At 53.4% G+C, this 14298-nt stretch overlaps 1 protein-coding gene across 1 annotated transcript in view; it reads left to right on the top strand.

Annotated features, from left to right (window-relative positions):
- The first annotated feature begins 12971 nt into the window (after positions 1-12971).
- The window catches only part of NGEF (neuronal guanine nucleotide exchange factor), a 64851-nt gene continuing 63524 nt past the window's right edge, over positions 12972-14298 (top strand). Inside the window, exon 1 of the mRNA XM_075569596.1 lies at positions 12972-13080. Within this exon, the coding sequence (XP_075425711.1) occupies positions 12987-13080 (94 nt within the window). The 5' untranslated portion in view covers positions 12972-12986. The remainder of the gene's footprint in view (positions 13081-14298) is intronic.

Genomic DNA, 14298 nt, shown 5'->3' with positions numbered 1-14298 from the left:
CGCTCTCTCTTTCCCTTCTCTCGCGCTCGCTCTTTCCCTTCTCTCGCGCTCGCTCTTTCCCTTCTCTCGCGCTCTCTCTTTCCCTTCTCTCGCGCTCTCTCTTTCCCTTCTCTCGCGCTCTCTCTTTCCCTTCTCTCGCGCTCTCTCTTTCCCTTCTCTCGCGCTCTCTCTTTCCCTTCTTTCGCGCTCTCTCTTCCCTTCTCTCGCGCTCTCTCTTTCCCTTCTCTCGCGCTCTCTCTTTCCCTTCTCTCGCGCTCTCTCTTTCCCTTCTCTCGCGCTCTCTCTCTCTTTCCCTTCTCTCGCGCTCTCTCTCTCTTTCCCTTCTCTCGCGCTCTCTCTTTCCCTTCTCTCGCGCTCTCTCTCTCTTTCCCTTCTCTCGCGCTCTCTCTCTCTTTCCCTTCTCTCGCGCTCTCTCTCTTTCCCTTCTCTCGCGCTCTCTCTCTCTTTCCCTTCTCTCGCGCTCTCTCTCTCTTTCCCTTCTCTCGCGCTCTCTCTCTCTTTCCCTTCTCTCGCGCTCTCTCTCTCTTTCCCTTCTCTCGCGCTCTCTCTCTCTTTCCCTTCTCTCGCGCTCTCTCTCTCTTTCCCTTCTCTCGCGCTCTCTCTCTTTCCCTTCTCTCGCGCTCTCTCTTTCCCTTCTCTCGCGCTCTCTCTCTCCCTTCTCTCGCGCTCTCTCTCTCTTTCCCTTCTCTCGCGCTCTCTTTCCCTTCTCTCGCGCTCTTTCTCTCCCTTCTCTCGCGCTCTTTCTCTTCCCTTCTCTCGCGCTCTCTCTCTCTTTCCCTTCTCTCGCGCTCTCTTTCCTTCTCTCGCGCTCTTTCTCTCCCTTCTCTCGCGCTCTCTCTCTCTTTCTCTTCTCTCGCGCTCTCTCTCTTTCCTTCTCTTGCGCTCTCTCTTTCCCTTCTCTCGCGCTCTCTCTCTCTTTCCCTTCTCTCGCGCTCTCGCTCTCTTTCCCTTCTCTCGCGCTCTCGCTCTCTTTCCCTTCTCTCGCGCTCTTTCTCTCTTTCCCTTCTCTCGCGCTCTTTCTCTCTTTCCCTTCTCTCGCGCTCTCTCTCTCTTTCCCTTCTCTCGTGCTCTCTCTCTCTTTCCCTTCTCTCGCGCTCTCTCTCTCTTTCCCTTCTCTCGCGCTCTCTCTCTCTTTCCCTTCTCTCGCGCTCTCTCTCTCTTTCCCTTCTCTCGCGCTCTCTCTCTCTTTCCCTTCTCTCGCGCTCTCTCTCTCTTTCCCTTCTCTCGCGCTCTCTCTTTCCCTTCTCTCGCGCTCTCTCTTTCCCTTCTCTCGCGCTCTCTCTTTCCCTTCTCTCGCGCTCTCTCTTTCCCTTCTCTCGCGCTCTCTCTTTCCCTTCTCTCGCGCTCTTTCTCTCCTTCTCTCGCTTTCTCTCCCTTCTCTCGCGCTCTCTCTCTCTTTCTCTTCTCTCGCGCTCTCTCTCTCTTTCTCTTCTCTCGCGCTCTCTCTCTCTTTCCCTTCTCTCGCGCTCTCTTTCCCTTCTCTCGCGCTCTTTCTCTCCCTTCTCTCGCGCTCTTCTCTCCCTTCTCTCGCGCTCTCTCTCTCTTTCCCTTCTCTCGCGCTCTCTTTCCCCTTCTCTCGCGCTCTTTCTCTCCCTTCTCTCGCGCTCTCTCTCTCTTTCTCTTCTCTCGCGCTCTCTCTCTTTCCCTTCTCTTGCGCTCTCTCTTTCCCTTCTCTCGCGCTCTCTCTCTCTTTCCCTTCTCTCGCGCTCTCGCTCTCTTTCCCTTCTCTCGCGCTCTCGCTCTCTTTCCCTTTTCTCGCGCTCTTTCTCTCTTTCCCTTCTCTCGCGCTCTTTCTCTCTTTCCCTTCTCTCGCGCTCTCTCTCTCTTTCCCTTCTCTCGTGCTCTCTCTCTCTTTCCCTTCTCTCGCGCTCTCTCTCTCTTTCCCTTCTCTCGCGCTCTCTCTCTCTTTCCCTTCTCTCGCGCTCTCTCTCTCTTTCCCTTCTCTCGCGCTCTCTCTCTCTTTCCCTTCTCTCGCGCTCTCTCTCTCTTTCCCTTCTCTCGCGCTCTCTCTTTCCCTTCTCTCGCGCTCTCTCTTTCCCTTCTCTCGCGCTCTCTCTTTCCCTTCTCTCGCGCTCTCTCTTTCCCTTCTCTCGCGCTCTCTCTTTCCCTTCTCTCGCGCTCTTTCTCTCCCTTCTCTCGCTTTCTCTCCCTTCTCTCGCGCTCTCTCTCTCTTTCTCTTCTCTCGCGCTCTCTCTCTCTTTCCCTTCTCTCGCGCTCTCTCTCTCTCTCTCTTTCCCTTCTCTCTCTCTCTCTTTCTCTCTTTCCCTTCTCTCACGCTCTCTCTTTCCCTTCTCTCACGCTCTCTTTCCCTTCTCTCGCGCTCTCTCTTTCCCTTCTCACGCTCTCTCTTTCCCTTCTCTCGTGCTCTCTCTTTCCCTTCTCACGCTCTCTCTTTCCCTTCTCTCGCGCTCTCTCTTTCCCTTCTCTCGCGCTCTCTCTTTCCCTTCTCACGCTCTCTCTTTCCCTTCTCTCGCGCTCTCTTTCCCTTCTCTCGCGCTCTCTCTTTCCCTTCTCTCGCGCTCTCTCTCTCTTTCCCTTCTCTCGCGCTCTCGCTCTCTTTCCCTTCTCTCGCGCTCTCGCTCTCTTTCCCTTCTCTCGCGCTCTTTCTCTCTTTCCCTTCTCTCGCGCTCTTTCTCTCTTTCCCTTCTCTCGCGCTCTCTCTCTCTTTCCCTTCTCTCGTGCTCTCTCTCTCTTTCCCTTCTCTCGCGCTCTCTCTCTCTTTCCCTTCTCTCGCGCTCTCTCTCTCTTTCCCTTCTCTCGCGCTCTCTCTCTCTTTCCCTTCTCTCGCGCTCTCTCTCTCTTTCCCTTCTCTCGCGCTCTCTCTTTCCCTTCTCTCGCGCTCTCTCTTTCCCTTCTCTCGCGCTCTCTCTTTCCCTTCTCTCGCGCTCTCTCTTTCCCTTCTCTCGCGCTCTCTCTTTCCCTTCTCTCGCGCTCTTTCTCTCCCTTCTCTCGCTTTCTCTCCCTTCTCTCGCGCTCTCTCTCTCTTTCTCTTCTCTCGCGCTCTCTCTCTCTTTCCCTTCTCTCGCGCTCTCTCTTTCCCTTCTCTCGCGCTCTCTCTTTCCCTTCTCTCGCGCTCTCTCTTTCCCTTCTCTCGCGCTCTCTCTTTCCCTTCTCTCGCGCTCTCTCTTTCCCTTCTCTCGCGCTCTCTCTTTCCCTTCTCTCGCGCTCTCTCTTTCCCTTCTCTCGCGCTCTTTCTCTCCCTTCTCTCGCTTTCTCTCCCTTCTCTCGCGCTCTCTCTCTCTTTCTCTTCTCTCGCGCTCTCTCTCTCTTTCTCTTCTCTCGCGCTCTCTCTCTCTTTCCCTTTTCTCACTCGCTTTCTTTCCCTTCTCTCACACTCTCTTTTTCCCTTCTCTCTGTCTCTCTCTTTCCCTTCTCTCTCTCTCTCTCTCTCTCCCTCTTTCCCTTCTCTCGCGCTCTCTCTTTCCCTCCTCTCTCTCTCTCTTTCCCTTCTCCCGCGCTCTCTCTCTTTCCCTTCTCTCGCGCTCTCTTTTTCCCTTCTCTCGTGCTCTCTCTTTCCCTTCTCTCGCGCTCTCTCTCTTTCCCTTCTCTCGCGCTCTCTCTTTCCCTTCTCTCGTGCTCTTTCTCTCCCTTCTCTCGCGCTCTCTCTCTCTTTCCCTTCTCTCGCGCTCTCTCTTTCCCTTCTCTCGCGCTCTTTCTCTCCCTTCTCTCGCGCTCTCTCTCTCTTTCACTTCTCTCGCGCTCTTTCTCTCTTTCCCTTCTCTCGCGCTCTCTCTTTCCCTTCTCTCGCGCTCTCTCTCTCTTTCCCTTCTCTCGCGCTCTCTCTTTCCCTTCTCTCGCGCTCTCTCTCTCTTTCCCTTCTCTCGCGCTCTCTCTCTCTTTCCCTTCTCTCGCGCTCTCTCTCTCTTTCCCTTCTCTCGCGCTCTCTCTCTTTCCCTTCTCTCGCGCTCTCTCTCTCTTTCCCTTCTCTCGCGCTCTCTCTTTCCTTCTCTCGCGCTCTCTCTTTCCCTTCTCTCGCGCTCTCTCTTTCCCTTCTCTCGCGCTCTTTCTCTCCCTTCTCTCGCGCTCTCTCTCTCTTTCTCTTCTCTCGCGCTCTCTCTCTCTTTCCCTTCTCTCGCGCTCTCTCTCTCTTTCCCTTTTCTCACTCGCTTTCTTTCCCTTCTCTCACACTCTCTTTTTCCCTTCTCTCTGTCTCTCTCTTTCCCTTCTCTCCCTCTTTCCCTTCTCTCGCGCTCTCTCTTTCCCTCCTCTCTCTCTCTCTTTCCCTTCTCTCGCGCTCTCTCTTTCCCTCCTCTCTCTCTCTTTCCCTTCTCCCACGCTCTCTCTTTCCCTTCTCTCGCGCTCTCTCTTTCCCTTCTCTCGCGCTCTCTCTTTCCCTTCTCTCGCGCTCTCTCTTTCCCTTCTCTCGCGCTCTCTCTTTCCCTTCTCTCGCGCTCTCTCTTTCCCTTCTCTCGCGCTCTCTCTCTCTTTCCCTTCTCTCGCGCTCTCTCTTTCCCTTCTCTCGTGCTCTTTCTCTCCCTTCTCTCGCGCTCTCTCTCTCTTTCCCTTCTCTCGCGCTCTCTCTTTCCCTTCTCTCGCGCTCTTTCTCTCCCTTCTCTCGCGCTCTCTCTCTCTTTCTCTTCTCTCGCGCTCTCTCTCTTTCCCTTCTCTCGCGCTCTTTCTCTCTTTCCCTTCTCTCGCGCTCTTTCTCTCTTTCCCTTCTCTCGCGCTCTTTCTCTCTTTCCCTTCTCTCGCGCTCTCTCTCTCTTTCCCTTCTCTCGCGCTCTCTCTCTCTTTCCCTTCTCTCGCGCTCTCTCTCTCTTTCCCTTCTCTCGCGCTCTCTCTCTCTTTCCCTTCTCTCGCGCTCTCTCTCTCTTTCCCTTCTCTCGCGCTCTCTCTCTCTTTCCCTTCTCTCGCGCTCTCTCTCTCTTTCCCTTCTCTCGCGCTCTCTCTCTCTTTCCCTTCTCTCGCGCTCTCTCTCTCTTTCCCTTCTCTCGCGCTCTCTCTCTCTTTCCCTTCTCTCGCGCTCTCTCTCTCTTTCCCTTCTCTCGCGCTCTCTCTCTCTTTCCCTTCTCTCGCGCTCTTTCTCTCCCTTCTCTCGCGCTCTCTCTCTCTTTCTCTTCTCTCGCGCTCTCTCTCTCTTTCCCTTTTCTCACTCGCTTTCTTTCCCTTCTCTCACACTCTCTTTTTCCCTTCTCTCTGTCTCTCTCTTTCCCTTCTCTCTCTCTCTCTCTCTCCCTCTTTCCCTTCTCTCGCGCTCTCTCTTTCCCTCCTCTCTCTCTCTCTTTCCCTTCTCTCGCGCTCTCTCTTTCCCTCCTCTCTCTCTCTCTTTCCCTTCTCTCGCGCTCTCTCTTTCCCTTCTTTCGCGCTCTCTCTTCCCCTTCTCTCGCGCTCTCTCTTTCCCTTCTCTCGCGCTCTCTCTTTCCCTTCTCTCGCGCTCTCTCTTTCCCTTCTCTCGCGCTCTCTCTCTCTTTCCCTTCTCTCGCGCTCTCTCTCTCTTTCCCTTCTCTCGCGCTCTCTCTTTCCCTTCTCTCGCGCTCTCTCTCTCTTTCCCTTCTCTCGCGCTCTCTCTCTCTTTCCCTTCTCTCGCGCTCTCTCTCTTTCCCTTCTCTCGCGCTCTCTCTCTCTTTCCCTTCTCTCGCGCTCTCTCTCTCTTTCCCTTCTCTCGCGCTCTCTCTCTCTTTCCCTTCTCTCGCGCTCTCTCTCTCTTTCCCTTCTCTCGCGCTCTCTCTCTCTTTCCCTTCTCTCGCGCTCTCTCTCTCTTTCCCTTCTCTCGCGCTCTCTCTCTTTCCCTTCTCTCGCGCTCTCTCTTTCCCTTCTCTCGCGCTCTCTCTCTCCCTTCTCTCGCGCTCTCTCTCTCTTTCCCTTCTCTCGCGCTCTCTTTCCCTTCTCTCGCGCTCTTTCTCTCCCTTCTCTCGCGCTCTTTCTCTCCCTTCTCTCGCGCTCTCTCTCTCTTTCCCTTCTCTCGCGCTCTCTTTCCCTTCTCTCGCGCTCTTTCTCTCCCTTCTCTCGCGCTCTCTCTCTCTTTCTCTTCTCTCGCGCTCTCTCTCTTTCCCTTCTCTTGCGCTCTCTCTTTCCCTTCTCTCGCGCTCTCTCTCTCTTTCCCTTCTCTCGCGCTCTCGCTCTCTTTCCCTTCTCTCGCGCTCTCGCTCTCTTTCCCTTCTCTCGCGCTCTTTCTCTCTTTCCCTTCTCTCGCGCTCTTTCTCTCTTTCCCTTCTCTCGCGCTCTCTCTCTCTTTCCCTTCTCTCGTGCTCTCTCTCTCTTTCCCTTCTCTCGCGCTCTCTCTCTCTTTCCCTTCTCTCGCGCTCTCTCTCTCTTTCCCTTCTCTCGCGCTCTCTCTCTCTTTCCCTTCTCTCGCGCTCTCTCTCTCTTTCCCTTCTCTCGCGCTCTCTCTCTCTTTCCCTTCTCTCGCGCTCTCTCTCTCTTTCCCTTCTCTCGCGCTCTCTCTTTCCCTTCTCTCGCGCTCTCTCTTTCCCTTCTCTCGCGCTCTCTCTTTCCCTTCTCTCGCGCTCTCTCTTTCCCTTCTCTCGCGCTCTCTCTTTCCCTTCTCTCGCGCTCTTTCTCTCCCTTCTCTCGCTTTCTCTCCCTTCTCTCGCGCTCTCTCTCTCTTTCTCTTCTCTCGCGCTCTCTCTCTCTTTCTCTTCTCTCGCGCTCTCTCTCTCTTTCCCTTCTCTCGCGCTCTCTTTCCCTTCTCTCGCGCTCTTTCTCTCCCTTCTCTCGCGCTCTTTCTCTCCCTTCTCTCGCGCTCTCTCTCTCTTTCCCTTCTCTCGCGCTCTCTTTCCCTTCTCTCGCGCTCTTTCTCTCCCTTCTCTCGCGCTCTCTCTCTCTTTCTCTTCTCTCGCGCTCTCTCTCTTTCCCTTCTCTTGCGCTCTCTCTTTCCCTTCTCTCACGCTCTCTCTCTCTTTCCCTTCTCTCGCGCTCTCGCTCTCTTTCCCTTCTCTCGCGCTCTCGCTCTCTTTCCCTTTTCTCGCGCTCTTTCTCTCTTTCCCTTCTCTCGCGCTCTTTCTCTCTTTCCCTTCTCTCGCGCTCTCTCTCTCTTTCCCTTCTCTCGTGCTCTCTCTCTCTTTCCCTTCTCTCGCGCTCTCTCTCTCTTTCCCTTCTCTCGCGCTCTCTCTCTCTTTCCCTTCTCTCGCGCTCTCTCTCTCTTTCCCTTCTCTCGCGCTCTCTCTCTCTTTCCCTTCTCTCGCGCTCTCTCTCTCTTTCCCTTCTCTCGCGCTCTCTCTTTCCCTTCTCTCGCGCTCTCTCTTTCCCTTCTCTCGCGCTCTCTCTTTCCCTTCTCTCGCGCTCTCTCTTTCCCTTCTCTCGCGCTCTCTCTTTCCCTTCTCTCGCGCTCTTTCTCTCCCTTCTCTCGCTTTCTCTCCCTTCTCTCGCGCTCTCTCTCTCTTTCTCTTCTCTCGCGCTCTCTCTCTCTTTCCCTTCTCTCGCGCTCTCTCTCTCTCTCTCTTTCCCTTCTCTCTCTCTCTCTTTCTCTCTTTCCCTTCTCTCACGCTCTCTCTTTCCTTCTCTCACGCTCTCTTTCCCTTCTCTCGCGCTCTCTCTTTCCCTTCTCACGCTCTCTCTTTCCCTTCTCTCGTGCTCTCTCTTTCCCTTCTCACGCTCTCTCTTTCCCTTCTCTCGCGCTCTCTCTTTCCCTTCTCTCGCGCTCTCTCTTTCCCTTCTCACGCTCTCTCTTTCCCTTCTCTCGCGCTCTCTTTCCCTTCTCTCGCGCTCTCTCTTTCCCTTCTCTCGCGCTCTCTCTCTCTTTCCCTTCTCTCGCGCTCTCGCTCTCTTTCCCTTCTCTCGCGCTCTCGCTCTCTTTCCCTTCTCTCGCGCTCTTTCTCTCTTTCCCTTCTCTCGCGCTCTTTCTCTCTTTCCCTTCTCTCGCGCTCTCTCTCTCTTTCCCTTCTCTCGTGCTCTCTCTCTCTTTCCCTTCTCTCGCGCTCTCTCTCTCTTTCCCTTCTCTCGCGCTCTCTCTCTCTTTCCCTTCTCTCGCGCTCTCTCTCTCTTTCCCTTCTCTCGCGCTCTCTCTCTCTTTCCCTTCTCTCGCGCTCTCTCTTTCCCTTCTCTCGCGCTCTCTCTTTCCCTTCTCTCGCGCTCTCTCTTTCCCTTCTCTCGCGCTCTCTCTTTCCCTTCTCTCGCGCTCTCTCTTTCCCTTCTCTCGCGCTCTTTCTCTCCCTTCTCTCGCTTTCTCTCCCTTCTCTCGCGCTCTCTCTCTCTTTCTCTTCTCTCGCGCTCTCTCTCTCTTTCCCTTCTCTCGCGCTCTCTCTTTCCCTTCTCTCGCGCTCTCTCTTTCCCTTCTCTCGCGCTCTCTCTTTCCCTTCTCTCGCGCTCTCTCTTTCCCTTCTCTCGCGCTCTCTCTTTCCCTTCTCTCGCGCTCTCTCTTTCCCTTCTCTCGCGCTCTCTCTTTCCCTTCTCTCGCGCTCTTTCTCTCCCTTCTCTCGCTTTCTCTCCCTTCTCTCGCGCTCTCTCTCTCTTTCTCTTCTCTCGCGCTCTCTCTCTCTTTCTCTTCTCTCGCGCTCTCTCTCTCTTTCCCTTTTCTCACTCGCTTTCTTTCCCTTCTCTCACACTCTCTTTTTCCCTTCTCTCTGTCTCTCTCTTTCCCTTCTCTCTCTCTCTCTCTCTCTCCCTCTTTCCCTTCTCTCGCGCTCTCTCTTTCCCTCCTCTCTCTCTCTCTTTCCCTTCTCCCGCGCTCTCTCTTTCCCTTCTCTCGCGCTCTCTTTTTCCCTTCTCTCGTGCTCTCTCTTTCCCTTCTCTCGCGCTCTCTCTCTTTCCCTTCTCTCGCGCTCTCTCTTTCCCTTCTCTCGTGCTCTTTCTCTCCCTTCTCTCGCGCTCTCTCTCTCTTTCCCTTCTCTCGCGCTCTCTCTTTCCCTTCTCTCGCGCTCTTTCTCTCCCTTCTCTCGCGCTCTCTCTCTCTTTCACTTCTCTCGCGCTCTTTCTCTCTTTCCCTTCTCTCGCGCTCTCTCTTTCCCTTCTCTCGCGCTCTCTCTCTCTTTCCCTTCTCTCGCGCTCTCTCTTTCCCTTCTCTCGCGCTCTCTCTCTCTTTCCCTTCTCTCGCGCTCTCTCTCTCTTTCCCTTCTCTCGCGCTCTCTCTCTCTTTCCCTTCTCTCGCGCTCTCTCTCTTTCCCTTCTCTCGCGCTCTCTCTCTCTTTCCCTTCTCTCGCGCTCTCTCTTTCCCTTCTCTCGCGCTCTCTCTTTCCCTTCTCTCGCGCTCTCTCTTTCCCTTCTCTCGCGCTCTTTCTCTCCCTTCTCTCGCGCTCTCTCTCTCTTTCTCTTCTCTCGCGCTCTCTCTCTCTTTCCCTTCTCTCGCGCTCTCTCTCTCTTTCCCTTTTCTCACTCGCTTTCTTTCCCTTCTCTCACACTCTCTTTTTCCCTTCTCTCTGTCTCTCTCTTTCCCTTCTCTCCCTCTTTCCCTTCTCTCGCGCTCTCTCTTTCCCTCCTCTCTCTCTCTCTTTCCCTTCTCTCGCGCTCTCTCTTTCCCTCCTCTCTCTCTCTTTCCCTTCTCCCACGCTCTCTCTTTCCCTTCTCTCGCGCTCTCTCTTTCCCTTCTCTCGCGCTCTCTCTTTCCCTTCTCTCGCGCTCTCTCTTTCCCTTCTCTCGCGCTCTCTCTTTCCCTTCTCTCGCGCTCTCTCTTTCCCTTCTCTCGCGCTCTCTCTCTCTTTCCCTTCTCTCGCGCTCTCTCTTTCCCTTCTCTCGTGCTCTTTCTCTCCCTTCTCTCGCGCTCTCTCTCTCTTTCCCTTCTCTCGCGCTCTCTCTTTCCCTTCTCTCGCGCTCTTTCTCTCCCTTCTCTCGCGCTCTCTCTCTCTTTCTCTTCTCTCGCGCTCTCTCTCTTTCCCTTCTCTCGCGCTCTTTCTCTCTTTCCCTTCTCTCGCGCTCTTTCTCTCTTTCCCTTCTCTCGCGCTCTTTCTCTCTTTCCCTTCTCTCGCGCTCTCTCTCTCTTTCCCTTCTCTCGCGCTCTCTCTCTCTTTCCCTTCTCTCGCGCTCTCTCTCTCTTTCCCTTCTCTCGCGCTCTCTCTCTCTTTCCCTTCTCTCGCGCTCTCTCTCTCTTTCCCTTCTCTCGCGCTCTCTCTCTCTTTCCCTTCTCTCGCGCTCTCTCTCTCTTTCCCTTCTCTCGCGCTCTCTCTCTCTTTCCCTTCTCTCGCGCTCTCTCTCTCTTTCCCTTCTCTCGCGCTCTCTCTCTCTTTCCCTTCTCTCGCGCTCTCTCTCTCTTTCCCTTCTCTCGCGCTCTCTCTCTCTTTCCCTTCTCTCGCGCTCTTTCTCTCCCTTCTCTCGCGCTCTCTCTCTCTTTCTCTTCTCTCGCGCTCTCTCTCTCTTTCCCTTTTCTCACTCGCTTTCTTTCCCTTCTCTCACACTCTCTTTTTCCCTTCTCTCTGTCTCTCTCTTTCCCTTCTCTCTCTCTCTCTCTCTCCCTCTTTCCCTTCTCTCGCGCTCTCTCTTTCCCTCCTCTCTCTCTCTCTTTCCCTTCTCTCGCGCTCTCTCTTTCCCTCCTCTCTCTCTCTCTTTCCCTTCTCCCACGCTCTCTCTTTCCCTTCTCTCGCGCTCTTTCTCTCTTTCCCTTCTCTCGCGCTCTCTCTTTCCCTTCTCTCGCGCTCTCTCTCTCTTTCCCTTCTCTCGCGCTCTCTCTTTCCCTTCTCTCACGCTCTTTCTCTCCCTTCTCTCGCGCTCTCTCTTTCTTTCTCTTCTCTCGCGCTCTCTCTCTTTCCCTTCTCTCGCGCTCTTTCTCTCTTTCCCTTCTCTCGCGCTCTCTCTTTCCCTTCTCTCGCGCTCTCTCTTTCCCTTCTCTCGCGCTCTCTCTCTCTTTCCCTTCTCTCGCGCTCTCTCTCTCTTTCCCTTCTCTCGCGCTCTCTCTCTCTTTCCCTTCTCTCGCGCTCTTTCTTTCCCTTCTCTCGCGCTCTCTCTCTCTTTCCCTTCTCTCGCGCTCTCTCTCTCTTTCCCTTCTCGCGCTCTCTCTCTCTTTCCCTTCTCTCGCGCTCTCTCTTTCCCTTCTCTCGCGCTCTCTCTTTCCCTTCTCTCGCGCTCTCTCTTTCCCTTCTCTCGCGCTCTTTCTCTCCCTTCTCTCGCGCTCTCTCTCTCTTTCTCTTCTCTCGCGCTCTCTCTCTCTTTCTCTTCTCTCGCGCTCTCTCTCTCTTTCCCTTCTCTCGCGCTCTCTCTCTCTTTCCCTTTTCTCACTCGCTTTCTTTCCCTTCTCTCACACTCTCTTTTTCCCTTCTCTCTGTCTCTCTCTTTCCCTTCTCTCTCTCTCTCTCTCACTCTCTCTTTCCCTTCTCTCGCGCTCTCTCTTTCCCTTCTCTCGCGCTCTCTCTTTCCCTTCTCTCGCGCTCTCTCTTTCCCTTCTCTCGCGCTCTCTCTTTCCCTTTTCTCTCACGCTCTCTCTTTCCCTTTTCTCACTCTCGCTCTTTCCCTTTTCTCACTCTCTCTCTTTCCCTTCTCTCGCGCTTTCTTTCCCTTCTCTCACACTCTCTTTTTCCCTTCTCTCTGTCTCTCTCTTTCCCTTCTCTCTCTCTCTCTCTCTCTCTCTCTCTCTCTCTCCCTCTTTCCCTTCTCTCGCGCTCTCTTTCCCTTCTCTCGCGCTCTCTTTCCCTTCTCTCGCGCTCTCTCTTTCCCTTCTCTCGCGCTCTCTCTTTCCCTTTTCTCACTCTCTCTCTTTCCCTTCTCTCACCTGTTTCCCTTTTCTCACTCTCTCTCTTTCCCTTCTCTCACCTGTTTCCCTTCTCTCACTCTCTCTTTCCCTTCTCTCACTCGCTCTCTTTCCCTTCTCTCGCTCTCTCTTTCCCTTCTCTCGCTCTCTCTCTTTCCCTTCTCTTGCTCTCTCTCTTTCCCTTCTCTCGCTCTCTTTCTTTCCCTTCTCTCGCTCTCTTTTTTTCCCTTCTCTCGCTCTTTCTTTCCCTTCTCTCGCTCTCTTCTTTCCCTTCTCTCGCTCTCTTTCTTTCCCTTCTCTCGCTCTCTTTCTTTCCCTTCTCTCTCTCTCCCTCTTTCCCTTCTCTCGCGCTCTCTCTTTCCCTTCTCTCGCACTCTCTCTCTTTCCCTTCTCTCGCGCTCTCTCTTTCCCTTCTCTCGCACTCTCTCTCTTTCCCTTCTCTCGCACTCTCTCTCTTTCCCTTCTCTCGCGCTCTCTCTTTCCCTTCTCTCGCGCTCTCTCTCTTTCCCTTCTCTCGCGCTCTCTCTCTTTCCCTTCTCTCGCGCTCTCTCTCTTTCCCTTCTCTCGCGCTCTCTCTCTCTTTCCTTTCTCTCGCGCTCTCTCTCTCTCTTTCCCTTCTCTCGCGCTCTCTCTCTCTTTCCCTTCTCTCGCGCTCTCTCTCTCTCTTTCCCTTCTCTCGCGCTCTCTCTCTCTCTTTCCCTTCTCTCGCGCTCTCTCTCTCTCTTTCCCTTCTCTCGCGCTCTCTCTCTCTCTTTCCCTTCTCTCGCGCTCTCTCTCTCTTTCCCTTCTCTCGCGCTCTCTCTCTCTTTCCCTTCTCTCGCGCTCTCTCTCTCTCTCTCTCTCTCTCTCTCTCTCTCTCTCTCTCCCTTCTCTCTCTCTGTTCCTCTCCGCTTATCTTTTCCCCTGAATACAGGCATACCCCGCATTAACGTACGCAATGGGACCGGAGCATGTATGTAAAGCGAAAATGTACTTAAAGTGAAGCACTACCTTTTCCCACTTATCGATGCATGTACTTTACTGCAATAGTTATATACGTGCATAACTGATGTAAATAACGCATTTGTAACAGGCTCTATAGTCTCCCCGCTTGCGCACAGCTTCGGTACAGGTAGGGAGCCGGTATTGCTGTTCAGGACGTGCTGACAGGCGCATGCGCGAGCTGCCGTTTGCCTATTGGGCGATATGTACTTACTCGCGAGTGTACTTAAAGTGAGTGTACTTAAAGCGGGGTATGCCTGTATATCTTTTTGTCGCCTCTGGCTTCTGCAAGCGGAAGTTCAGAACAGTGTCTAATGTGAAATTGACAAGAAAGAGGGGGTACATGGATCCGCCTCCCAGCGGACGAGGCAGAGGCTTATAGAGTAAAGGAATTGAAACCTGGTTAGGTTAAACATAAAGGATGTGATCCGAGGTTTCAGAACCGGTAGAGAAAATGGACGGACTCATTGGGCCAACTGCTTCTTATCCGCCATCAATTTCCATCTTTCTGGATCGGGCTCCATGTCAGAATGGATGTGAAGCAAAAGGTGACACTGTGCTCATTTGCATGTCATTTCCCAGAATCCCTGGCTGCAGTGGAAGCGCTGTATGCTAAGAGATAATGGGGACGTGTGAATGTGCTTATAAGTGATATTTTCATTTGCTGTATGTTTCTAGATTGATCCTTTCATTATATGGAGTAATACTCGCTTTGGAAGCGGAATGACCTGAGCTGGTGCTAACTGTATCCCCAGTCATACTTATGGGTTTTGCTCTCTCAGCCAAACCCACATGTCAGGCTCTGGCTGGAACGCGCAATACCAATGTCGCCGCCCTTTAGGTGACGTGAAAAAATGCGAGTTTTTAGAAGCGGTTTGCAGAACGGAGCTACAAGAATTACAGTTTTCATGTAAAGAACTGAAGCTTTTTTGACAAATGATGGGATTGGCAGAGCCGGAGTGAAACCGCTTCTAATAAGCCTTTCAGACACGGATTGGACATGTGAGAAGGACTTATAGCATAGCAAAGCGTGGCAGTCCCATCGGGAAGGGGCTTTAGAAGCGGATTGTCACACTTTGAAGCTACTAGAACAGGTCCCTTGGAGTCTCCTGTAGGACTGCTTTGTGCCGCGGACACGCCATGTCCCAATCTGCCCAGTTCGGTCTCCTGATGTCTCATTCGTTTGTTTATGTAAAGGAATAATGTCACTAACAGAGCAGTAACATGCAGTGCCAGAAATACGCCCGCAATGTGTCAGCTGTGGGGTTCATGCCCCGTTAAGCGGAACAGTGAGACAACGTGTCCCTTCTCCAGTACCGGTGCTCTATGGGCCTCATGCAGAGAGCAGCGCTATTAACAATCTCGCCATTTTCCGGCGAAAATCGCGCTAAAAACAGCCGAAAATGGCGAGGTATGAAAAAAGCGCCATTTTTTTTTCTATTTATAAATCTCGCCGCGCGGCTGACGAGAAACTACATCTCGCCAGTCTGAAAAATATCCAAATTCAGAAAGGCACGCTCGCCATCTAGCGGCTGTTTTTGGCGCGATTTTCGTCAATTTTCTCCGCCAACTAAAGTTGGCAAGAAGCAGGAGCTCGCCGGCTATAGGGGAAAAAAAAAATGCGCGATTTTTATTTCTCCCTTTCAGCTGCGCGCATCTCCTCATTTACAATTCTCCACATGCAGTAATGCTAAAAATAGCGGATTTCGCCCATTTCTGCATATGGAGAATAAAACTCTCCATTAAAGCTACTTTTTCTTAAACTC

The sequence above is a fragment of the Ascaphus truei genome, chromosome 14 (assembly GCF_040206685.1).
Source record: "Ascaphus truei isolate aAscTru1 chromosome 14, aAscTru1.hap1, whole genome shotgun sequence".
Classification (NCBI taxonomy): Eukaryota; Metazoa; Chordata; class Amphibia; order Anura; family Ascaphidae; genus Ascaphus; species Ascaphus truei.
This window is presented reverse-complemented; position numbering and strand designations above follow the sequence as displayed.